This window comes from Parasteatoda tepidariorum, chromosome 4 (assembly GCF_982258835.1).
Source record: "Parasteatoda tepidariorum strain Cologne lab strain chromosome 4, Ptep-v5.0, whole genome shotgun sequence".
NCBI lineage: Eukaryota > Metazoa > Arthropoda > Arachnida > Araneae > Theridiidae > Parasteatoda > Parasteatoda tepidariorum.
In genome coordinates, this window is record NC_141758.1 from 52,181,855 (window position 1) to 52,209,825 (window position 27,971).

The 27,971-nt window shown below is 28.1% G+C and overlaps 1 protein-coding gene across 16 annotated transcripts in view; it reads right to left on the reverse strand.

Moving 5' to 3' along the window:
• The window catches only part of LOC107440889 (uncharacterized), a 123,379-nt gene that overhangs the window by 89,599 nt on the left and 5,809 nt on the right, over positions 1-27,971 (reverse strand). For all 16 annotated transcript variants that reach the window (XM_087161134.1, XM_087161135.1, XM_087161128.1 and 13 more), the window contains exons 2-10: positions 26,689-26,709; positions 22,388-22,423; positions 15,699-15,791; positions 11,958-11,984; positions 10,667-10,696; positions 10,467-10,490; positions 8,592-8,621; positions 8,494-8,517; positions 3,529-3,552 (exon numbers count right to left, since the gene is read on the reverse strand). In XM_087161134.1, the coding sequence (XP_087017260.1) occupies positions 3,529-3,552; positions 8,494-8,517; positions 8,592-8,621; positions 10,467-10,490; positions 10,667-10,696; positions 11,958-11,984; positions 15,699-15,791; positions 22,388-22,423; positions 26,689-26,709 (309 nt within the window). The remainder of the gene's footprint in view (positions 1-3,528; positions 3,553-8,493; positions 8,518-8,591; positions 8,622-10,466; positions 10,491-10,666; positions 10,697-11,957; positions 11,985-15,698; positions 15,792-22,387; positions 22,424-26,688; positions 26,710-27,971) is intronic.

A 27,971-nucleotide genomic window follows, 5' to 3' on the forward strand; every position in this document is an offset into this window, starting at 1 on the left:
GCTGCAATATCGTCTTCACCGCATTGGACGATAACTTGTGTGACCTCCTTCTCTTCGGCATGCAACTACACTACCGCTATGCAACGTCAAACGTTGCGCATGCGCCAGTCTCTCTACCAATAGATGGTGCCGTCATGCACGCAGTGACATGGCACCCCATTACGTCTAACGCAAAATAAGACGCACTGTCCAGGTTTCATTTGAATGACCCTCATAAGAACTCATTATATGCATAACTTCATAAATGAACTTCTAAAAAAATTATAAAAATCGCTTTTCTAACAAAATCTTTAGGTCATTAAGAGAAAATTTCTAAATTGTATATTTCTAAATAGGTATTTAAAAAAGATTTGTTGTAAAACAAAGGTTAGCTAAGGATTGTGGGACTCATCAAGAGATGATAAATGAGAAGTAATTTGACTCGTTGACGAGACTTATAATGATTCAAGTAGGGGACGACTATAAAAAATTACTAATTAATAAATTAAATTAATTAATAAAAATTAAATTAATTAATTAAAATTATATTAATTAATAAAAATTATATTAATAATAAAAATTATATCAATTCTCTAAAAGTTTCCCTATAAATGACTAAGAATTACTGCTGGAAACATTTAATCTCTCTTTCTTTCTATTTTTTACTAATTTCGATTGACAATAACTTTAAAGCGAACTTATCAATCAACGAAATAAAGATCTCGAATACAGAACAATACATTATATACAACAAAGGATAAATACTTAGTATTTAAAGCGAAACAGCTGAAAATATTACAAGGAAGCACTTAAATTTGAAATAACTTTCGAACAAATAGGAAAAACAGAATAAAAGCTAAGTTCGCAAATAAAAAAGGTTCTTTCAGAACCTCAAATTTTAACTCCTCAGTTATATTTCAGCAGGCTAAAGATCGACTACACTTATTATTTTTTTTACTACAAGTTTAGCAGTTAATAATTTTTGAACGAAATGTCAAATCTTTTTTTTTTTTTACTTCGTTGTGTTTTCCGTTTTTTTTCATACATACTTTCGTAATTTTAAATTTTTAAGTCTTTAGAATCTTGTGGAATAAAGTGAAGTATAACGTAAAGCAAAAAGAAGTGAAAAAAAATTCACAATAAATTTCAATAACTTTGGAAAAATTAGAATTTCGAAAAATAATTCTTGAACTACATGTCGAATCTTATTTTTTTTTACTTCGCTACATCTTTTTTTTTGTACATACTTTCGTAATTTTAAATTTTTAAGTCTTAAGAATCTTGTGGAACAAAGTGAAGCATAACGTAAAGCAAAAAGAAGTGAAAAAAAATTCACAATAAATTTCAATAACTTTGGAAAAATTAGAATTTCGAAAAATAATTCTTGAACTACATGTCGAATCTTATTTTTTTTACTTCGCTACATCTTTTTTTTTTGTACATACTTTCGTAATTTTAAATTTTTAAGTCTTAAGAATCTTGTGGAACAAAGTGAAGCATAACGTAAAGCAAAAAGAAGTGAAAAAAAATTCACAATAAATTTCAATAACTTTGGAAAAATTAGAATTTCGAAAAATAATTCTTGAACTACATGTCGAATCTTATTTTTTTTTACTTCGCTACATCTTTTTTTTTGTACATACTTTCGTAATTTTAAATTTTTAAGTCTTAAGAATCTTGTGGAACAAAGTGAAGCATAACGTAAAGCAAAAAGAAGTGAAAAAAAATTCACAATAAATTTCAATAACTTTGGAAAAATTAGAATTTCGAAAAATAATTCTTGAACTACATGTCGAATCTTATTTTTTTTTACTTCGCTACATCTTTTTTTTTTGTACATACTTTCGTAATTTTAAATTTTTAAGTCTTAAGAATCTTGTGGAACAAAGTGAAGCATAACGTAAAGCAAAAAGAAGTGAAAAAAAATTCACAATAAATTTCAATAACTTTGGAAAAATTAGAATTTCGAAAAATAATTCTTGAACTACATGTCGAATCTTATTTTTTTTTACTTCGCTACATCTTTTTTTTTTGTACATACTTTCGTAATTTTAAATTTTTAAGTCTTAAGAATCTTGTGGAACAAAGTGAAGCATAACGTAAAGCAAAAAGAAGTGAAAAAAAATTCACAATAAATTTCAATAACTTTGGAAAAATTAGAATTTCGAAAAAAAAAAATCTATGTTTATGTTCATAAATAAATATGCCATCTTCAGTATACCGAATTTAAATTATGTAGCAACTTCTTGGGCCTGTAGAGTGATCTGTATGGTTTTTTTCCTTCTAACTTTACAGTTCACGAACTAATTAAATAATGTTAATTCTTTTTATTCCATTGTACTTCCTGTACAGTTTTCTACATATATTAGTAATTTCAAGTTTCTAAGCCTTTTAGTTTTTGCGCATCAAAATAAAATGTAGATAGAACACCCATAATGTGGTGGCATACGCAGCCTTTAGGACTCTTTAATTAAGAGATAGATAAAGCTAAGAGTAAAAATTGCTGTTTCGAGTTCAATGGAAAGCATTCTTAAAGTATTAAATAGTAAGGAAAAAGAACACAAATTACATAAGCAGTTAATAAATAATTAATGCTCACTTTTACGTATTTTAACATAATATTTTAATATTTAACTAACCTTTCGTTATTTATCCTACCAAATGGTTATATTGCCCAAGTAAATGTTAGATTGCGATTGTCGTAGATATTAAGAAGAAATAAGTAGAATAGTAAAAAATAGAAGAATAAAAAATTATAATAGAATAAATATTGATATTCAAAATTACTAGCTGTTAAAAGTATTTATTAGTTAAATATTTATTGAATAAAAATTTGTTATTTATTTATACGATTATTTTTTATCTGATGTTAAAAATGTTATAAAATTTTTACAAAATAAATCATTATGTTAATGACACCACTAATACAGTGTAGAATAAAAGAATCAGTGACAAAATGATCAATGTTGTTTCTTACGTGCAAATTTTAAAGCTTACTGGCAAAAATAATTTTTTTGTTAATTAACTTTTTAAATTAATTAACTGGTAATAAACTAGTTGTTAATTAAATGGTAAATTTTGTTAATTAACTGGTAAAATTTTTAAATTAAAAAACACGTTTATGACTTGCACGAAATGTACTTAACAAAGATAAACATTATTATGTTTGTTTGAAAAAGAAAACATCATTGTGATAGAGAGGATTTCTATAGAAAAGAAAAAAGTAATTGGTCTTATTCCTGTTCAGAGAGAAATGATATATTTTTGCCTTCGCAACTCACCAAATCCAAAGCACTGTATTGATTTTAGAAATTTTCTAATACTTTATCCAAACAAATAATTTTGCATTTATTTTTCTGAAATGAATTATTTTAGATTTAATTTAATTTAGTATTCAGTAGTTCTCAAAATAGTTTATAACAGTTAACTTAAATTAATGTGGGATACCTATTTGTAAGTATATTTGAGTGAGTAATGATTTACATAATTCTGAAACTAATGGACAGTTTTTCATGTACTTTAGTTTTGATAAATCAATTAAAATCTCACCATCTTCATCATAATACTCATAATCTGAAAGAAAACGCATTGATTATTATCATTATAATTGTAATTTTCACAATAGAAAATTACAAACTCCTACAAAATAACAATTAACATGATGTATTACAAGAAATACAGCAAGAAAAAAAAACTCAATGTCCAGTCATCACATGTTTCTAGCACTCCAATATCTTGTCATTTTGGAGTCTCTTCACAAAGCCGAGCTTTCTATTTAGTTGTTCCTGACCATGACTTCGTCCTTCTCACATAAAGGGCAATTTGGACTTACAAATATACCTATATGGCTCACCAGACAGTCATGGCCTATAGCAAGTTCATATTCTGCGACTGTTTTTTCACTGGATTATTCGAAATTTATCACGGTTTAAGCTGTTTCTTTAACTTGATGAAATACGAGAAGTGAGTAATGTTTTCAGATAGATTTTTAATACAAAGTTCTGCGTTTAAGGTCAAAGAAATAAACATAGTTTATATTTGCAAAAGAACATTTATTATAAAAAAGTAAACGGTTTAATTTGCTGGGAAAATACGTTAACGAATTTTACTTCACTGAAAAACTGTTATTTGAGTAAAAAAAAATACGAAAGATCCATAAATTATGCTAATCACCTCCATGTTAATGAATTTTTTTGACATTACTAAAAAATCTTTGTACTGACTTTGAATTTGACTTTAAAAAAAGATTTTTTTCAAGTTTACATGAAAGGAAAAATCTCTAAGCGTAGTTCTCAAAATTTTATTTCTCGTATGAAAAGAAATCTTAAAAATGTTTTTAAAATTTCACAAAAATATCTGATTACGTTTTATTTGGTTCCAAATAAAAACGTAATTCTTTTTATATACATATTTTTTGAAACATTACGAGTAGGCGTTTAAATTAAAGTTTCCTCTCATACGAAAAATGTTAGCAATCATACACAATTGTTAGCCTTTCAACTGTTAAATGTTTCTTCTTATTCGATAGGCCTTGATTCATGACCATCAAAAATGAAACCTATTTTAGAATGTTACCCAAAATATAGTAACACCTATATAAGCTTTCATAACTCCGAAATTAAAGAAATCATTATGATTACTGTAAAATTAGTATAATAATAGCATCTAATGTACAAAAAATTTGAAATTTTTATACTGATAATCAGTTAGTGAGCAAATTATTGCTAAGAATTTCATTTCTTTCTGTGAATAAATAATTAAATCTTATATTTTGATGTTTTTAAATTAGATTAGAATGTTAATATTCGTATTTTTGAAGTTTCCTTTATCGTATTTATTATTAATTATGCGTGAAATAATCTATAAAAGGCAAAAACAATGTTAGCTTTGCGTTATAAAGATCTTCTACTGTAGTTATTTCACACCTTTTCTTTTAAAATCTATCAAGGTCATTAACAATAATAAGATGTTAAAGTTAATATTAATCAGATGCCGAACGAACTGTGTAGGGGGCAGGGAACTGGCCTTATATCGGAAAGGTTCTGGGTTCGAATCCCGGTTAAGACATGGATGTTCTTTCATTCTCTGAACTATCTGTCACTACTGTGGGAGCAACGTTGGCAGGTCCAATATGGTGCCCTAAAAGAGTGGCCAACAAATATACCCTGTAAATGCCTGAATTGAAAAATGTTAACACAGGTGGACATTGGAAGTAAAAAAAATATATTATTAGTTTTGATAATAAAATGAGGATAAAATTCCGGAAACGAGTGAGTCACTGAAATTCATAGCAATTCGTACTGAAGATAGAGCTTTGTTTCCCCTATGTGTATGTAATATTGATTTTGACGACTTAGTGGATTTTTAATATAGAATTTCCTTCTTGCTTATTACTAAGAAACGTGTTGCTGGACGAAACGCACAGCAGTTGTTGGATTACTAAAACAATTAAAATTAAACACAAATTTCATTAAAAATTAAATGAGACATTATATGCATAGCGATTTCTACTGAAGATAGTGCTTTGTTTCCACTATGTGTATGTAATATTGATTTTGACGACTTAGTGGATTTTTAATATAGAATTTCCTTCTTGCTTATTACTAAGAAACGTGTTGCTGGACGAAACGCACAGCAGTTGTTGGATTACTAAAACAATTAAAATTAAACACAAATTTCATTAAAAATTAAATGAGACATTATATGCATAGCGATTTCTACTGAAGATAGTGCTTTGTTTCCACTATGTGTATGTAATATTGATTTTGACGACTTAGTGGATTTTTAATATAGAATTTCCTTCTTGCTTATTACTAAGAAACGTGTTGCTGGACGAAACGCACAGCAGTTGTTGGATTACTAAAGCAATTAAAATTAAACACAAATTTCATTAAAAATTAAATGAGACATTATATGCATAGCGATTCCTACTGAAGATAGTGCTTTGTTTCCACTATGTGTATGTAATATTGATTTTGACGACTTAGTGGATTTTTAATATAGAATTTCCTTCTTGCTTATTACTAAGAAACGTGTTGCTGGACGAAACGCACAGCAGTTGTTGGATTACTAAAACAATTAAAATTGAACACAAATTTCATTAAAAATTAAATGAGACATTATATGCATAGCGATTCCTACTGAAGATAGTGCTTTGTTTCCACTATGTGTATGTAATATTGATTTTGACAATTTAGTAGATTTTTAATATAGAATTTCCTTCTTGCTTATTACTAAGCAACGTGTTGCTGGAAGAAAATTTTGATGGACGAAACGCGAAGCAGTTGTTGGATTGCTTAAACAAAAATTAAACACAAATTTCATTGAAAAATTAAATGAGACATTATATGACTTGTTATGTGTGCCCTTTTTTCAGGTTCTAATAAAATTAACTAATAATTCTTCACTAATAGGCCGATGTTTTTGATTGTATTTCGTGTTTACTGTTTTAGAGTTTTGTTTTAAATAAAGAATTAAATGATTAATGATAATAAAATATTCACAATTAATTTCGTCATGCAAAGTGGGAGATTAATTCCTTAGCAATTTTGTAAGAGAGTATACTCTAAAAAAAGGTTCTAAGTGATATTCATATTGGATGATACTGTATTCAAATTGGATGTTAAAAACTACCTAAAATTGATATCCAGTGGCGTTCAGAATGGGTTTTGAGGTACCCAAACTTGGTTCATGGTAATAACCAAAGAAGGCATTGGTTATGATCCAATTTAGTATGAACCCCAATCGAGTGTCTTCATACCTAACAATCTTTCAACCCAAATTGTTTTTCTTTTTTACCCAATTTAGTTTTTTTTTTCAAAATGGCTACACTTCGATAATCAAAACAGGCAAGAGTCATTATCTAATTTAGTATAAACCCAAATTGGTACCCTCCTACGTAAGAATTTTTCAACCCAAATTGATTTTTATTTTCTTACCCATTTTAATTTTTAATTTTTTTTCCAGGTAATTGGTCGATATGTAAGCTTAATGTAATTTTTACTTATGGCGTATTTTATTATCCTTGATATTTTTTTAAACGAATCATAACACATTTTAAGCAATCACAAAATCCCTTTATCCAAAAAACTTTTATGTAAAAAAATATTTCTTAATCATTTATTATATTTTGATAAAAGTTTTGGAAAAATTTAACTTTAAGGTAAAAAGTAAAAATTCAAATTGTATCAAAGAATGCGATTGTAAATGGCAAAATGAAATATTTGAATAAAATTCGTCGAATAGTTTCTGAGTTATCCTATTTTAAAGAGGCCGTATACATAAAACGTGATTTCTTGTGAACTATTTAACCGATTTCGTCCAAATATTGTTTTTTTTAATTTAAATTTACATACTTTAAAATTATGCAAAAATTTGTATACGTTAAAATTCTTGTTAACTTAATCCTTATTAAATGCAATAATGGAAAATAATAAGTAATTATTAAAAATTATGTTTTTATGGAACTATCTTTGGAGGATTGAATTGTCAAGATCATTAGATGAAGTAAAAAGTAAAATTAACATAAAAGGGCGAACCGATTGTCCCATCTTCTAACTGAATTATTAAAACCACATTTTCTCGATCATATAATCAAATCACGTCATATAATCAAATTATTCGAAAAAAAAGCATGTTTATACAGAGAGTTTGTTTTGTCTGACTTCGTTATTTAAAATATCATCTGCATGCATCAATTAACTATTTAAAGGTCTGGTTTCTTAAGGACAGGTCGGCGTCAGCTGGAAATCAGCGCTAACTTCTGATTGGTCCATTTGTGAGTTCGACAGTATACGTCATTGAATGCTCATCTTGAACTACAATTGCCGTCCAATTCAACTGCAGTTGGATTACAGCGTAACGTTAACGACAGAAGCAATGGCGGACAACATCCAACAGCAGATTGAAATCAGCCAAGATTTTGATTTTAACATTAAGCATAGCTTCTTCATTAAACATAGCACTCTTCATTTAGCTCAGCTATAATGTGTTTTTTCTAGGACAAAGTCATTATTAGTTCTCTAAAGCACTGGTCGACAATAACAAAATCAATACAAATTCAAAATAAATATTTGTTTACGTTATTAACGCATGCGCAGTGGGAGATAATGTCTGCTCTGAACCGACTGCTCACGCTGAGCTAACAAAAAAGTATTTTTTTGGCGTCAGAGGTACGTCAACTTCGCTGACGCCCAGATAAGGCGCTTGTCCTAAGAAACCGGGCCTTGCGCTAACAAACCAGTATTTTGTTGGCGTCAGGGTAACGTCAACTTAACGCTGACGCCCAGATAAGGCGTTTGTCCTAAGAAACCAGGCCTTTAGGTTTAGCCCTTGAACAGTTTAGATTGATCATTAGTATGTGAAAATCTGATCATTAGATCAAAGGTTATTCAGGGAAATGACATTGTTCGAACGAAAAGTTTTTTTGACAAACTAAATCTAGTTTTTGAAAAACGCCATTATTAATACCAATAGTTTTAATAGAGATTTATATAGGAGTGATTATTGCCTTACTATATGATCCTTCTCCATAAGCATCTAAAAAGTAGAAAAGACATTGTTAAAAATGCATTTATTAAAGAAATTCGCGTTAAATAATTTGAAGTACTTACTGCCTTCTACTTTATCATAGATTTGCCCATCTGAAAATCAATAGATTAACTATTAAAAGAAATATATATTTGTGTGCGATGTTTTCTGAATTAATTGTAATAATGCAAATTTTACGTTGAGCTTATTTTAAATTCATTAAGTAGGTGCGCCTTTTTTTTCTTCAGATTAATGAATTTTTAATGTATGTGAATATTTTCACCTAATGAAAGTTAGGTAAAATAAAATATTAGTTGTCGCCAGCATATTTGTGTAATATTTTCGGAATTAATTCGTGAATTTTTCGTAGTATCCTGTGTAACTTAAAATAACATGTTTGTAGAGAAGCTTAATTCAAAAATAAAGATATGAAGTTCGAATGTTTCAGTCAGTTTTAAGATACAAGTTTTAACATGATTTTAAAGAAATTCATTTTGCGCAGCAAAATACAAAATTTGAGCAAAATCGGTTTAATAGTTCCAGGAAAATGAAATTTTTAAAAAAAAGGACTTTTTAAGATTCAATTTCTCAGAAACTATTCAACCGATTTCGCTCAAATTTTGTATTTTGCTGCGCAAAATTACATTCTTTAAAATTATGAAAAATTTGTATACCTTACGCTTCAAAATCTTTTCAACTATTATTAAATAAAATAATTTAAAAAAAAATTTATTGCAGGAAATTATCTTTGGATAAACGAATTATATGATTATGTTCAAAAAATATTTCAATTCGCTTAAAAAGTTCTCGACATATGGCAAAATACACAAAATATAGAACTAACATTAAGGGTTCTAAACTTTGTTGCGTTCTCCTGCCTTAAAAATATTCGTTTCCTAAAAAATATCATCTATCAATCATGCCACAATGGCATGGATGTGGGTGCATTGGCACTACCTCTTGTTGACGCACATTGTTTCAATACCAATGCATATGTTTTATTAAATAATTATTTAATTTTGTATTGTCTTGTATTTATTTTGGTGTTTATTTCTACAGAACTATCCGGATCTGCAGAACAAATTGAATTGTTAAGTTAAACTTGTTCGCCATCCTTGAAGCCATGTTTGAGATTTATTCAAGTCTTTAAAGATATTCTTTATCATTCATGCAGCAATCGCATGAATCTGGGGGAACTGGCACTACCTCTTGTTGGCAGACATTGTTTCAATGCCAATGCGTAAATTTTAATAAATGATTAATTCATTTTGCCATGCCCTTTAGTTGTTTTTGGATTTATTTCGACAAAGCAATACGTATTATACCATTTAGTTTTCAAATTGCGAATCAAACGTTTAATATATAAAATATAAATCTAATTTTAAAAAATACTGTAATAACTTTAGAATGATAATAATTTTTAGTCTTTCTTCCAGTTCGTGTTATTTATGTTCTGTGCTGTACAGAATGATATCTATAAGTGGATTGAGTCTCTTTCGAAAGATATGAAGAGAATTTCGTAAAAAAAACGCATATAAAATGAATGCCATTATTATATAAGACACTAAGACGCAACACTTGCTGTTCGAAAGTATACGATTTCTGTCTATAGAAAACAAAAAATTGTTTTTAATTGAAATAATATTGATTAAAGGCTCTTTTATATATATATATATATATATATATATATATATATATATATATATATATATATATATATATATATATATATATATATATATATATATATATATATATATATATATATATATATATATATATATATATATATTTTTTTTTTTTTTTTATTTTTTTTTTTTATTTTTTTTTTTTTTATTTTGAGCAATTTAGAAAAATTTATGATGCCAGTTCATATTACAATTTTATAGCAACATTTACATAAAAAAATTCTTGTATGCGTCAAAAATTACTTTTATGCAATTATAAAAATATATTACTTTGCTCCTCTACGACAGCAGATCCTGAAAATATAAGGAATAATTCTAAGTATATTCCCGACATTATACCTATCGATTCATATATAATTAGATTATTTCGTATGTATAGTATCGATATAATAAACGTAATAAATTAATATTAAAATATAATTTGCTGAAAATTATTAATTGAATACTCTAGAGTAATAACTGTTTATTACCATCTCCTTCACTTTCAGCTTTAACTTGCCCTATAAAAGAAAAGAACAATTTATTTAGTATCGATATAATTTTAATATATAAGAGTAAAATATTTCATGATTTATTTAAATTTACTAAAAGTTATGAATGCCACCAATAAATATGTAAATTTGATTTATTAATTAAAATATGTTTAGAATATATAAAGTCTGAATTAATTTCAAATAGTAAATGACACTATTACTGAAACTTACAAACAATTTGAAGCGTTCTTTTTTTAAAAGTGATTTGCGCTTGTTCTTATTATTCTATTTAATACAGACTTTTGCTCTTATGATATATAACATAGATTTAAATATTTGTCGAAACTCTTTTTTCAGGAACTAAAACTAAAATAAAACATATTGGTTAGGAAGGAAAAACATATTGGTCAGTAAGGAAAAAATAAAACATATTGGTTAAGCATGTATTAAATATCATAAATTTATTGAAAAGTACAGTATTGAGCTCCAAATACAAATAAAAATAGTTATCTTATCAAAATAAAATTTTATTTTACAAGTTTATAATAAGGAAAAAAAAGGAATTAGTGCTATAGAGAAGATAGGAACTACGCACATCTTTCATAAAATTACTCGTAGAAGTAGTAGTGGTAAAATTAGAAACTATCAACCACTTCGTAGAGATAATTAAGGAATTTATCATTTGCCTATAAATCACCGTAAATTATTGCCAAGGTCTTTTTTCCTAATCTTAATCCTTAAATGTATGCTATTGGGGAAAGGGTAAGTAATAACTTTTTAAAAAGACAAAACAGTGCTTCATATATGTAAAGGTTTTCAAATTTTGTTTAAAGGATTTAAGCAGTTATAGAGATATTTCATAAAAGTAGAATTGATTTCCACTAGAGGAACAAGCCTGATCAGAAAATGTTATCAGTGATTATACTTATTGAATGAAGAATTTATTGTAATTTCTATTTAATTTATAAATTATGTTAAGCTTTTATTTTCTCTACTAAACGACAATTTTCAAGCATCTGAAGCTCTTATAAACAAATAACAGAGCTATTATTACACACAACATGTTAGTTTACTAATCAAAATCATAAAAATCATCATAATTTTAATTTTTAAATAATTTAATTAATTTAATTTTTTGATTTTAGTACGACATATATTTTTTTTCTTTTAATTCTACTTCAACAATATCCAACTTAGCTATTCAAGAAAACATTTTTTGATAAATTAAAACCAAAGCAGTTAAAATTTATAGCTCTTTCAAAATTAAATTTCCTCTAAAAATTCTTACCTTTTTTTTCACCATAAACTAGAATAACTGTAAAATAAAATTCTTTATAAGATTCTTTGAAATAAAATTCATTATAATAAGATTGTAACTTACATCTAAAACTTTTATAACACTTTATTTTTGTTTAAATTAAAATAATTCGTAATTCGCTCAATTCAGGGTGATTTAAAATGTTACCTATTTGTGGTTTTCGATAATTTCAACTTTTATCTAATTTGATGAAAATTTAACCACGTATTCAGGGTTTTCATTGAATTTGTTTAACAATATAGTGACGCATCAAAAATAATTGAACTACAATTAAATTATAACGTAATTAAATTATGAAAAGAAAATAACTTAATTCATGTGTCTATAAAGCTTTATAAAATTATGATAACTATAAATCTATAGAAATTATGTTCCTTTCCAGCAGAATTTTTTTTTATACATATTGTTTATAAAATGCCGGCATTTGTGTACTATAAATGGAGTAATAATTTAAGTTAATCTTTTAAGCAATCAATAATTTACTAATGTAATCAAATAATTCAATGGAATTTTATTAGTAATACACAAAATGCTGAATTTTAAGTTCAGTCGGTTAAAATTGTTTTGATGAAACGCAATGTAAAACTCTAAAATTTAATTCCTTATCATTTCAGTATATATATATATATATATATATATATATATATATATATATATATATATATATATATATATATATATATATATATATATATATATATATATATATATATATATATATATATATATATATATATATATATATATATATATATATATATATATATATATATATATATGTAATACAAAAATTAAATACTTTTGTATTAATAAAACCATTAAAACTCTTTCGTTTTCATAAGATGTCTTTGGTGAAGAATAGGTATAGAAATTCTATTTTGGGACTTCAAGGCTGAAAACATACCATTGAATCATAATTAGATTTATATTTCAAAGGAGTAGTTATTTTTAGAATCTTGTCCCTCTTTCGCTTCTATATTAGGAAGCATTAAATGATTTTCCATAATGCGTAGAGTTACAAAGGTATGTACGACTGGAACCTAATTACATCATTCTCTGTAGTATTTACTGCGGGACCGATGGTTTTCGCATGTCTCTTGCTGAATAACGTGTTCCAGTAAGCATCTGCCGGAACCATCCGCAGTTTCGTCCACACCCCTCCCTTGTGGAGTGGGGATGTGAACTGTCATAACCACCAGCCAACCTTTAAATAAATCTTTTGATAACTTATTATGGCTTTTGACTGCATTATTAAAGATGAATACAACAATGATAGCAGGGATGTAGCCCTGTTATTATATATATATATATATATATATATATATATATATATATATATATATATATATATATATATATATATATATATATATATATATATATATATATATATATATATATATATATATATATATATATATATATATATATATATATATATATATATATATATATATATATATATATATATATATATATATATATATATATATATATATATATATATATATATATATATATATATATATATATATATATATATATATATATATATATATATATATATATATATAGTGTGTGTGTATAACCGAAATACAAACTTTAATTGAGTGATAGATTAGAATTTGCAATAATAATTTACTGTTATATTTTGAAAAGTACAATCTTTAAACTTGACTTTTTACGAAATTCTAAACTTTTACTTAATTATTAAAAACTATAAATGCATCGTAATCATGCTTGCACCTAAGTTCAAGCTTGCACCTAAGCGTAATCATGCTTGTATCTAAAACAACATTTTGTCATAGAAGTTTCTACTCTGGCCGCAGCTCGAAATGCGTGTTAATGAAAATGGTCACAGTTGAAAAAAAACTAAATAAGGAAAATAAATACACGGAAGATGCAAGGAACCTAAATGTTCTATCAAATTTAATAACTAAACAAGGAGTTTCGAATTTACTTTTCCTTCATTTTTAAACACTTAACTAAACAATACGGGCCAATTCTGGACGTGATTTTCTGATCTGGCTTCTTTAACGACGCATTATCCTATTGGTATTTTCTCAAATAAAAGGAAAACTTGAATCTTGACTTTTTCTTATTTCAGGTAGCAAATTTAAAAAAAAAATAAAAGCTTGTATTATAACTGGAACCAACTGCGAACAAGAGAAAAATATTTAAAAAAGAGAGAAAACCGTTAAAGGTTATTGGATTATTTTTATTTAATTTTATCACCGTCATTGAACAGTTGACCGAATTTTGAGTTTACTACTACCAATGACAAGCTTAACCCCGTCCCGCCCCCGTAAGGGGGCATCCGGGGACACTCCGAAAGTTCGAAACGAGCGCAGCAGTTCAATTACATGAGCAAACATATTCAAAATTTTCAAATCAGAGTTATAACAAATAGTACTACTACCAATGTTTTACTACTACCAATGTTCAACTCCATAGCCTTGTAATTTTGAACCCAATCCAGAAGACAAGGCAATTCTGGGAATAAGTATTGGGAGAAATTTGCCTTCGTGGAGGACTTTTTGATGGAACTAACCCGCATTTGCGTTACATGAAATGCGAGAATATGAAATACCACGCATTACATGGAATACCACGCGAGTTTCCCTTGGTTAACCTAGAGTGCCTTGAAGGCTAGGCACTCTAGGTTAACCTGACGGCAAGGAAGTAATGTGTTCGGGTAAGTCGGGTGTGAAATTCGTATGAATCAACCATCCTGGGATTTGTACACAGTTGACCTCATTAGAAGGCAAGCGCTCTATTACTTGGGCCTTCCAGGCTCTAAGGTTGTTGGATTGTAAATTAGCGTCCCGGATTCCGGGTTAGGGGTGGTTAGGTAAGTTACAAATGCGATTTTTGAGGTATCTCTTTGTATTCAAAACGCTAAACGATGGAGTGGCTTAAAAAAAGTTAAATTCATACAATGTAAGTTTAATACCACTGCTTTATTACTTTTTAATTATATGACCCGTAACAATCCTGTAAATGAGAACTGTAGATTATAAACCTATTTCCAAAAAAGACTAATTAAAAAAAATTCACTAAGTGATTTAGGCAACAATGAACTACAACATATTAGCAGGTACATATAATTAAAACATATATTATTAGTTGGACAACATAGTTGGACAGCAAAAACTAAAAAGACCATTATTATTAGTTGTATTATTATTAGTTGGTTTATTAGTTATATATGTTATATATTATTAGTAATTGGTTTCATTAGTTTATTATTTAAATGAAGAACAGTTTTTATAAGAGAAAGTGAAAAATCCAAATCAAATGCTACGTCCATTTTTTAAACACGCATTTTGAAGTGTGTCCATTTTCCTAGACACGTATTTTTAACTATATTGATTTTCTTAAGCACTTATTTTCTTAAACACGCATTTTCTCCACCGTCCATTTTTTAACATGCATTTTGAGTTGTGTCCATTTTTTAATCACTTACATATTTTTGAGCCGTGTCCATTTTTAAGTACTTGTTTTGAGCTCAGTCCAAACTGAAAACTCATGGACGATCAGTAATAATGTTTAATGGTATATAGTAATTTTTTGTTTCCCTATATAATATTTTGTAAAAGTAATCCACAGGATATTTTTTATAAAATGTATTGTAGTAGATTATATGCAAAGGATGAAAGAAATATTATGAAGGGATATAGAGAAAAGAGTGAAATAAAATTGACGTTTTACTTGGTTTTGGTTGAGGTTGAGGTTCCTTCTGTTCTTTTTCTGTACCGTCATTATCTTTCCAGATAAATTTAAAGTTATTAATACTGGGCCCAGCTGAAAATAAAAAGTAAAAACTATTTAACTTAATAGAAATAAATATGAAATTTTACGACATATTGTAACAGATTCATATTTCTAGTATGTCACATGGCAGCAAGAACTATTTCTAAACTGTTTTTATTGAATGTCACTTGGCAACAAGAATGATTTAGTGCGAGTAGTCCTCCAGCTCCTGAACTGTCATAATCTCCAACTTTAAGTTTCGAAAATGTTGTTGCGTATACTTTTTCGTTTAAGTGTTGCTTTTTTATTATGCACAGTGTAACAAAAAAAAACCTGACCAACCTGAATAACTTTTGATCTAATGATCGGATCTTCATGTTCTAGGGCGATATCTTAATGGTTCGAGGCCGTGACCTCGATTATACTAATTATTTAGTGCAGACGATATTTAAAGTTACGAAATCAGATACAAAAACATACTTTCTCTGAATAAACATGTCTTTTTCTCAACGAATTCTGATTAAAATATAAGGGGCGGTAGCTGCAATCTAGGAAATAAGGTCCAAATACTTTAGTCAGGAGAGCAATCCAAAGTTAGGACTCCCTACTGTTAATTTTACTTTTTGAGTTTTTCGCCATATCTGAAAACTTTTTAAGGAAATTGAAAATTTTTTGAACACAATTGTAAAATTTATTTATCCAAAGATAATTCCATGCAAAAAATAAATTTTAGTAAATATTTATTATTTTATTTAATAATAATCGAAAAAAATCTGAATTTACAATGTTTCGCATCATTTTAAAATGGCTAATTTTTCATGGCAAATTACAAATTACAATTTTCGGTTGAATAGTTCCTGATGAATCGAGTTTTCAATATATGACTTTCTGAAAATTCTCAGAAACTATTCAACCAATTTCGCTCAAAATTTGCATTTTGCCATGTAAATAAGCTACTTTAAAATGAAGAAAAAAAATTGTGTACCCTATAATTCAAAATTTTCGACTATTATTAAATAAAATAATAAAAAATAATGAATATTTACTAAAATAAATTGTTTGTGTGAAATAATATTTTGATTATCAAATTTTATATTTGTGTGCAAATTTTTTTCAATTTACTTAAAAAGTTCCCGATTTATGATGAAATATACAAAAATTATATTTAAGATTAAGGGGTCAAAACTTTGGACCGCTCTACTGACCAAATTATGGACCATATTTTCCAGATTGCGACTACCCCCCATATTTTAAGGGTCAGAAAACTGAATCCGTCGGAAAAAAACGATTCGTTTATTTATAGAAAGTGCGTTTTTGTGTCTGATTTCGTAACTTAAAATATCGTCTGCATTATTTAATTATTATATTTAAAGTCTTCCCTTCAAACCATTAAGATTAAGTCCTTGAATGTGAAGATCCGATCATTAGTTTAAAAGTTATTCAGGGTGGTATTTTTCTATTTTGCACACTATACCTGTTCTTTGCTTATTCATTTCATTTGTTTTAGTTAATTATCTCAATCGGATCTGGATTTTTCATTCTGGAAATTTTACAATATGATGCATAATTTTGAATACATTTCTGGAAAATATATTTTATTTTATTTAAAAATAAAATTTAGCTAATAGAGTTCTAATTTTTTAAGCACAATGATTTTAAAAATAAACATATATAATTAATATTGGTTAAACTTTAGCCTTTTTTGCGAAACAATGGCTATAGTTACTAACTTGACCGACAGACATTCGCCGATGTTCCAGATCTTATGGAAGATAAAAAATACAGAAAAGGATACAATTTGTGTGATATTTACTCAATAAAATATAATACAGAGCATATGACTGTATAACCTAATCAAAATTTCTAAGTTGAATCAACATTTTAGATGAACAGAAATGCATTTTTTTAATCATTATTGTGTTAATTGGAACGAAGCTTCAAAATATAATCTTTATTTCGTTGTCTAATTTTGTTTTAGTTTGTTTTGTTTCATTTTCTTACCATGAAAATGATATCTCAATATTTTTGCTTCATATGGAGCGCTTATGTCGTAAACTTTAATATTCCTTTAAGTTGCATCACTTAAGTTAAAGAAAGGTTTCAGCTAATGTTACAGAAAAATTGAAATTTCGACATTTTCTGATTTATTTAGAAAATAAAGCTTTTGTGATTTTTAAACGTTTTGTTCATCGACTTAAACCGTTATGGAATATTTTTAAAACATAACTCTGATAACTCCCTCAATAAAGCTGTAGGTTGTTTTGGCCACAATTTAGATGTTATTTTGCATATTGTTACATAGCAGTTATGAAGGGGAAATGCTTTCATCTGTGTTAATTACTAGTTAATTTATCGCGAACAGATTGAGAAGGCTTCTGTGGAGTACAAATTGGAAGTTAAGTTAGTGATTCACATACAGTAGGACAGTGATTCTCAACCGCTGTGCCACGGCACTTTCGTGTGCCGCCAAATTCTTAAAATGTGCCGACAAATATTAGAAGCGATACAGTAAAAATTATAATGCTTTTTTTTTATTACGAGTACAGTTTAAATTAAAGAAAAATGATTAAAAATATTGATTAAAGGCTCTATATATATATATATATATATATATATATATATATATATATATATATATATATATATATATATATATATATATATATATATATATATATAATACATAATTTTTCCTCGCTTTAACCGCGCGAACATCTTTGTCGGCGATTGTCTTGTCTCTGACAATCTTAAAATAAGTTAAAAAAAGTTAAAATAAGAAGGAAGTGTTTAAATTGTCTTTGGCACGCAATTTTAAAAAATGTTAAAATACGTAGGAAATTTATTGACTATTAAAATAATTAACAGACGCTAAAACAAGCTAAATATTAACTTTTCAACGGAAATAAAAGCTAATCATTAAAGTAAGCTATGCAGTTAATCGTTATAAAAGCAAATTAACAAAGGATAACTAACAAAAAAATAAGCTAACGATTAATAATTGGCACAAAAAAAGCTAATTAACAAGAAATCACAAAAAAATAATAATTAATGTTAAAAAAAAACGAACAGTTAATAATTATAAGAAAACAAGCTAACAATTAATAACTAGCAAGAAAAAAATAAATAACTGTTACTAAATAAAAATTAATCGAAAGAAATAATTAATCCCTTAATAAACGTGCTTTTGTAGTACGTATTATTTTATTTCACATTCAAAATTATTATCACAGTCTATTTAACACTGTGTATTATAGGTAAGTAAACAACTTTTAAACTATTTTTTTTCATTGTGTGCCGCCGAATTTCGAAATTGTTAAAAGTATGCCACCACAAAAAAAAGGTTGAGAATCACTGCAGTAGGATAACACTATGACAGAACTGACATACACCGATAATTATTTAAGGTGATAGGAGGGTAATAATACAATAATTGCATCATAGATATTTTAGGTCTGGCTTCATGAAATAAACTTTTCACTGCATTTTGTAAAAAATTCCGGATCAAGTTCCGGTTTGAAGTACCGGAACTTCGGAATGCATCATCCATAAAATCCAATTTATTTTAAAATTCATTTTAGCCGTAAAATATTATACCGTAATTCTACAGTAATGTTTATTTAATTGAATGATTTGTGATAATTGACTGTAATGGGCACAGACCCGATACTTAACATACCTAAATAGTAATACAAAAATTAAGTAGAGAAACTGTTTTGAAAAAAAAGGAAAAAAAAAAAAACAGTGTTTCATTTTGAGTTGTTCAGTTCTAGCACTTATGATTATAGCCAGTAACGTCAGTTACTACATTGCACAAAAAATAAAGATTTTGAGCACGTTTTGATCTATACTCTGTTTACGAGTTAAGAAAAAAACCATTATCCATATGGAGAAAGCCTGTTTGCATCCAAGTGTTCGCCAAATGGATGCCAAGCTTCCAGCACGAACGTATATTGACAACGTTAACTCTTGAAACGACGATGTACAGCCTTGTTTTTGCTTGATTTCTTAAATCCTATGAAATGAGGGACACAAAACTTATTGAATAATCAATTAACAAGTAATAATAACTAATAAAAATGATATCTAAAAATCGCGACAAATATATGTCTTCCTGTTCGCCTTTAAAGAAACTGATGAAAGAATGATAAACATTGTTCCTATGCAGACGATTTTCTTCTACAGTGAAAAAAAAATTAAAATTCCTATCTCGTATTTTATTTATTAAGAGCATGTCAGTATAAGACGGACGTGTCATTTTTAGAGGTCCAATCAAATCCAATGCTCTTGCAACGTCATGAAGTTGTTTCCTTTCCAGATTGAACGTTCTTCTTATTTATTGAAAGATGTCGCCAAGTCTAAAAGAACGAATCTAGACTTTGAAACTATAACCTTTTTTTTAATAATTCTACTATATATATCGTAAAACATAGCACAAACAAAATTTCTGCCTGACTTGTTTAACGTTTAAAAGATTTTATATTATTTTGAAAGAATATTTGTATAACTTGATAAGAAATAAAACTTTCGCGGATGATTACTTTAATCTTATATTGCAATGGTTTTTTCTCAACTTGCAACGGAGTATAATCATCTGATTTTCACATACTAAGAACCAATCTTTGGGGGCTTAACCTTAAATATATTAATTCATAAGGGCTGGCAATGTATTGAGTTTGAAAGTGAGACACGCATATTTGATCATTAGATCAAAAATTATTACTTTTTGATCGCACTATTCAACAGTTCTTAGTCGCAATTATTCGGAAGAGTATACTAAAGTTTTGGTTTAAATTATAGTATAAAGTACTGGCATTCTGAGTGCAACATCAGTAAAATCCATTTTACTGTTAAACTTAATAGCGTAATTTTTACTGTAACATTTAATTCATTACAGAGATTTAGAGATTTTTCCGTAAAAATTACGGTATATATGATTTTTTGTTCGGTCAAACTTTACGGTAAAAATGGATTTTATGCTAAAAAGTGCTGAATGACTGTACTTATTGCAGCAGTTTTTCACAGTACACTTTTAAACTTAGGTAAAACGCTATTACTTTTTCATAACAGTTGCTTTAGAATCACCTAGTTTTGAAGCATAACCCAATGTGTTGAATATTGGGTAAGTGTTTCAGTTTTCCCTGTGCCGGGAAAGGTTTTTTCGATTCTTTGTTCACGACAGGAAATAGCAATTCGTAGTTCTTTGCTCAATCACAAAAAAATGTACGAACATGTCGAATTGTATATATTGAGTTACTAAATCTAAGATATAATATTTATACAGCTATTGTTCAGTACAAAAAAAGGACAACCCTGAATAGCTTTTGATCTAATAATCGGATTTTCGCGTTCTTGGACTCAATCTTCATTGCTCGAGAGGGTGACAGCAAATATGCTAATTAATAAGTGCAGACGATATTTTAAGTTACAAAATCAGACACAAAAACGTCATCTGTCTATATAAACATACCTTTTTTTCGACGAATTCAGATTTCTGACTCCCAAAATATAGGGGGTAGCCGAAATCTGGGAAATATAGTCCCAATAGTTTGGTTAGGAGAACGCTCCAAATTTTGGACCCTTTAATGTTAATTTTACTTCTTGCGTATTTCTTTATATCTCGAGAACTTCTTAAGCAAATTGAAATATTTTTGTACTCAATTGTAAAATTCGTTTATCCAAAGATAATTCCACGCAGAAAAAAATTTTTTTTTTAGTAAATATCTATTATTTTCCTTTGGTTTAATAATAAAATGATCAAAAGAATTTTGAAGGTACACAGTTCTTAGCATAATTTTAAATGTTAAAATTTTGCATAGCAAATTACAAAATTTGAGCAAAATCGGCCGAATATTTCCTGAGAAATCGGAATTATAAGTATCTGACTATTTTGAAGTTCAATTCCTCAAAAACTATTCGGACTGATTTTGCTCAAATTTTATATTTTGCCACGTAAAATTAAGTAGTTTAATATCATGCAAAAAATTTTATACCTTACAATTCAAACCTTTTTCGAGTGTTATTTAATAAAATAATAAATATTTACTGAAAAAATATTTTTGAATGAAATTATCTTTGAATTAACGAATTTTATAATTCTGTGCAAAAAGTTTTCAATTCGCTTAAATTCTCGAGATATGGCGAAATACGCAAAACGTAAAATTAACATTAAAGGGTCAAAATTTTGCATCGCTCTCCTGACCAAGCGATGGGGACCATATTTTCCAGATTACCCTATATTTGAGGAGGTCAGAAATCCGAATCCGTCGATAAAAATGTACGTTTATTCAGAGAATGTACGTTTTTGTGACTGATTTCGTAATTATGGTAAAAACATGGTCTGTACTTATTAATCAGCATTTTTGATGTCACCCCCTCGAGCCATTAAGATTGCGTCCTAGAACGTGAAGATCCCATCATTATATAAAAAGTTATTCAGAGTGGCCCGTTTTTTTACGCATTGTACTAACAAAGTAATTTGTAACAATTAATAAAATGTAATGAAAAATATTTATTTCAGCTGTTATGAAAAGTTAATCATGTTTTTCAGATTAATCGCATTTTTATCTGCTGTTAATCATATTTTTCATTACACTTCTTAAACATATTATTAGTTTTGAAATGTAAGTAAATTGATAAATATATCTTACAAAACAAATCTTTGACCACTTTGGGGAGAGTTGCAGCTGGAAATAAATAAATATATCATTGAAACATGATACGTTACATTTCAATTCATCAACCTACTTGATTCCCCCTTTTAAACACGATATTCAAATCTGTATTACTAATTTAAACTATTGCATTCTTTAGTTAAATATCCTTTGCTTCATATATTTCTGAAAAACTCTCATATTTTAAAAAGAAATAACTTGATAATGGTATTTTGAATTTATTTGTAAGAGATCTTCTCTTTAATCGTCTTATTCAACGAGTTTTGTAAATGACTACAAAGATTCAAGAAAGATGAAAGATGTAAGTATCTAACGTAAGGATGCAAGGATTCATTTTGTTATTTATGGAAGTTCTGGAAGTTTCGAGAGCATTCCATTACGACAATTCTCTTTTCATTTTTATCTATACCGTTTGTTCTAATAATGACCGAGTTTTTGAGAAACCAGTTCAAAAAGTATCAAGAGTTAACTGAGATAGAATAAACTGTTTACAGGACTCTGCTAAGGAAGTAAGAGGATTTGTTCTCACTCAATTTAAAAATTACTTACAAAATTTAACAACAGATGGCATTGCTAGATACAACTCAAAGATGTAAATATCTAATGAAGGGGTTTATTTCATTATTTATGGGTCTTCTAATGGTTTCGAGAGTATCCCATAACAGCAATTCTCTTTTCGTATTTAGTCATAACGTTTGTTCTAAAAATGACCGAGTTTTTAAGAAATCAGTTAAAAAATATAAAGAGTTCAATGAGACGGAATTGAAGTGTTTCCAAGGTTCTGTTCTGGAAATAAGTTGATTTGTCCTCTTCTAATTTAAAAATTAGTTACGAAGTTTGTTAATAGATGTCACTGCTAAAGTATTAATTATAAAGTTACAAAGAAATTTTATGCTGCATGTTAGAAAATTTTAGCTGAAATATTAGCACAATACTATTTTGAAAACACTGTTTTATACAGTCTCTTACAATGAAATCGGTTAACAAGTTTTGTAATTAAATTTTAAACTTAGTAATAATTAATTCTTCGGTCGGTTTAGGAAAACAGAGGAAACGATTCATTTCTATGTTCTTTTATCTTTTTAATCTTTAATTTTTTAATTGAAGACAATTCATTAAATATTAAAATTTAAAAAATTAATCCTAATTAAATAAGTTTGATTTTTTTATTAATTCAGTCATTTTGGGAACAGCCGATATATGAGATAGGATGTTTCAAGTTAAAACTTTAGTTAACTTTTCTTTGAAATGATAAAAGTGTTCCAATGTAGATAAATTTGATGAAAAATTTTTTAAATAATATTTTGCTATTTTTCAAGATAAATATTCCATTGTTAAAAGTAATCTTTAGTAAAATAGTCATGAAATAACTTTCTTAGAAAAGTTCATTTAACTCTGTAAGCTGCCTAAAATGCTATGTAAGATGTTTGCACGAATTAGAATATTTTCCGGCAAGCTTAGAAAATATGTCAAAAGAATATCTGGAAATAAAGCTTTAAAATGATGCAAAAAAAAACTTGAAATTGTCTTCTATTTAAGACTATTTTATGTTACTTAATTGTTAATTTATCAATTTATATTAAGACAGAAGTTTTTCTCTACGTTTAAACCTTTAGATATCTCTTCAAGTCTAATATTTTTAGAAAGCTTTCACAAATGAAGATTTGCTAATTTAATAAACATAAAAACTATACATTACGATCAATGTATTCTGCAAAAAAGTAGAAAAAAAATAGTTCATGTTAATTAAAATGCACAAAGGAAACTAATAAATTTATTTGATCAATTGTCAAATTTTCTTTATGAAAAAATGAAACAACAATTATTGAGCGTGGAAGATATTGAGCTGTGGTATACTTTTCTTTGAAAATGTATATCGAAAATTTTTTTATTATATATATATATATATATATATATATATATATATATATATATATATATATATATATATATATATATATATATATATATATATATATATATATATATATATATATATATATATAAAATTTAATGCCGGATTGTAACAGTTCATTGAATCACTGTAGCACTAACTGCGGCTGCATGATGTAGACGCAGTACTGTGAGCCACAGCACAGACATACGTCGTACACAGTGGTCTTCCCTCTGAGTAGTGCTGCGTGGTCGCATAGAACCCGGTTTTCTTAAAGTAGTGCCTACCCTTGACCACTGCTGCCAACAATCATGCACACTGAGGCGTGGTGACTCAGAAGATAGAGCGTTTGCCTTCCAATGTGGTGAACTGGGTTCAAATCCCAGCAATGGCTGGTCGATACGAATTCCGCACATGACCACACTGCTGGCATAAAATATCCTCAGTGGTAGACGGATCATATGTTAGAGTCCCCTCGCCTTTGGGCTATCCGAGGAAGGCTTTCGTGGTTTTCTTCTCCAAGTAGCGCAAATGCGGGTTAGTTCCATCAAAATGCCCTCCACTTTGGCAAATTTCTCCTAATACTTGATCCATCAGTTCCCTTGTTTTCTGGATTGGATTTTTAAAAAAAAGCAACGGAGTTGAACATTGGTAATCTTAAACTCGAAATTGGGTCGACTGTTCAAAGATGGTCATAAAATAAAATAAAATCATGCAGAAAAAAATCCACCTTCTTACAGCCGCATTTCACAGCCACGTTCTAAGACAATGAGCTGTTAACAATGGCTTCTTCATAAAGGCATTCTTGACTAACAGCAACTCACTTTGTCATAATTTAACGAAAAATAACGCTTACGAACTGTCGATCGCGTATTTAGGGCAGCCCTGATTTATATGTTCACAGTAGTGCTACTAGCGTCAAACTTGAATGACGTCTTCTTTTAGTTGTATAAACAAACCTACTGAATTTAGTTTATCTAGCACAACTCCTTTTTGGTGATGAGATTTTGTTTCTTAAGCGTGTGTATATATATTATTCATTTTAGCCGTTAATTAGCAGCATGCCAACTGGTAAAGATAAGTTGTACTCAACATTCAATTTGTTATGTTTAACAACGTTTAATTTGGTAGCTGAACATTTTTAAGAAACCCGCACTGTTCTCCACACTCTGTGAGAACTTGAAATTAAAAGGCTCCTCTTTCATTTCTTTTGCTGGTGGAGAAAAATGAGGAACACCAGTCTTCATTTTTGCAGAGATAAACACAGCAAACAGAACATATTTTTAATTTCAGAATATAGATATCAAAACAAAATGTTTATTTTCTAACAACAAAATGCATACCAAATTATTTCGACTCTTCAAATTTTATAACATCCTGTAAAATTTCTTCAAGCTGAAGGCAATGTTTTTTTAAAATTTTTTTGTTAGAGGTGGCTGTAATTTTGGGTAATGACCCGGAAAATTAAAAAAAAAAAATAATTTAAAGAATACCAAGCAAGCGTATATCGGAAAATGTGATTATACTCATCATGTATCACCTTATTTACTAAACGAATTGGTTGCTATTAATAATGGCCTATTAAATTGTAATAATAATGTGGAAAGAATGTGTAGAACATAACCTGATTTGCACTTACTGCCTGTTATTTTCAACACTGTTGTTTTTTTATCAAGCAGTTCAGTTGCATAGTCTGTGAAAACATCTCTCACTTCGCTGGTAGAGAACTGTGTAAGTTCAAATCTGGTATGTGACAATTGTGGGTTGTGAGGTCGTGTTAAATCTCGTTTTGAATCGTGGGTGAAAGCCACTCGTTTGTTGTTGTGAGAGAGGGCTACCATTTCAGGCACTGTTCATATCGTCTGACCGGGATAAAATTACATGCCATTTCTTTCATGGGTGTTAAAAGATAAGGCCCTAAAAATCAGGGCTTCGGGCTTAGCCACAGTTGTGTGCTGTGTTTGTTTTTTAGGGTAAAGGGCCATTTACCAGTAAACAATTGTTTGATACTCCTTACGCTGATGTTTCACTTTAAAGGTTGAGGGTCATTGACGGGGTTTTTCCACCCTGGCATTTTTCTAAATCTAAGAGGGAAATTCGTAATATCATCCAGGCAAAATAAATAAAATGAAATAAAATATTAGGTAATAATATTCTCGCAAAAAACGCAGGTTTGAATTCCATACCTTCATACCTTTCTCAGCCTGAAAAAGAAATGGAACTATCCATTCCCATAAGAAGGAAACTTGTATTTGAAGTCAAAATTCGTCACTGATTTCTGACTAATGAGCTCATATTTTAGAAATAATAACAACATAAATTTTAAAGAATAATCAATCACAGAATAGAGGAAAGGACGAAAAACATTTCTTTGTATACTTACTGCCTTCATCCTGCTGTGAAACTGTAAAAAAAAAACACATCAATATTAGTGTATGTTATTATTAATTAAGAAAAGCATGTGTTATTAATTTCAAATAAATATCCATCGCTTATTTATTTAAATTTATGAAGAACTCTTTCTTTCATCAGTTCATTACCAATTTCGTTTTCTTGAAATATAATATTAGTTTATGATTTTATATACCAAGAAATTTTCGAAAGATAGTTTATTTTATTTTATTTTTTTCATTTGTTAAAGTGTAAAATATAATACATTATATTAATTAAGGGGTCATTAAAAATTGTCGGGTTGTTAAAAAGTTTTTCATGTAACACATCAGCAGATTTTTTTTGTGTCGTTTATTTTATTTATGTTTTTTATAGCACATTGTTAGAATCTTCATTGTAAAACTACGATAAGATAACCGACAGCAGTCAGTTCATCTTACTAATCGTAATGTTAAAGTTTTGATTTTTACGGTTTTGAAACCGTTTACAGCTGGTAGGATTAAAAAACCCTTAATACAAAACTACACTGTTTTGTAACCATTTACAAGTAGTATGGTTTTAAAACCATGAAAAAAAATTTAATTGGGCTGGGCGTTAGGTAAAGTTAGACTTTCTGCTAAGTAATGGACATCAGAGGGGTGAGTTGTATTTTGTCAAATATGCAGAGGAATGTAGCTGTCGTGAGAAATGGAGAAACTAGAATTTTTTATTTACGCAATTCTGCGGTGCTGCCATCTATACGTGAATAAGAGTTTCATATTATACTTGTCCGGAGATAGCGATTGAGGAGTGCAAGGGCTGGAAACTCTCCATGTGTTAAGGGAATTGAATAATTATTGTGGTGACAATGCTGTGATTCGAACCCCATTCAACCGACCAAGAAATTGACAAATTAGCCCTCTCGACAATAGTATGCATCCAAAGTGGCTTTATAAGGCGCAATATGGTATTATTGGCTCAAAAAATTTCTGGCTGCTTAACCGTATTTGGTAAAAACAGTCAATAAACCATTTTTTCACAGTTAACAGTTTAAATACCATCTTTTCATGGTATTTTTTACTATTTTGGTTGAAAATGGTAAAATAACAATTAAATACGCTGTTATTTAGCAATTTTATTCTAAGAAACTTCTATCAATATGGGCATTAAAAAAGCGCACAAAAATAGAGTTATAAAAATAGCGCAAGGATAATGAAAAATTTGTTAAAAGTTCAAAGTTTAAGGGAAAAAATGGAAAATTCTTGTTGCATGGCTATCAAATATGCTATTACAGAC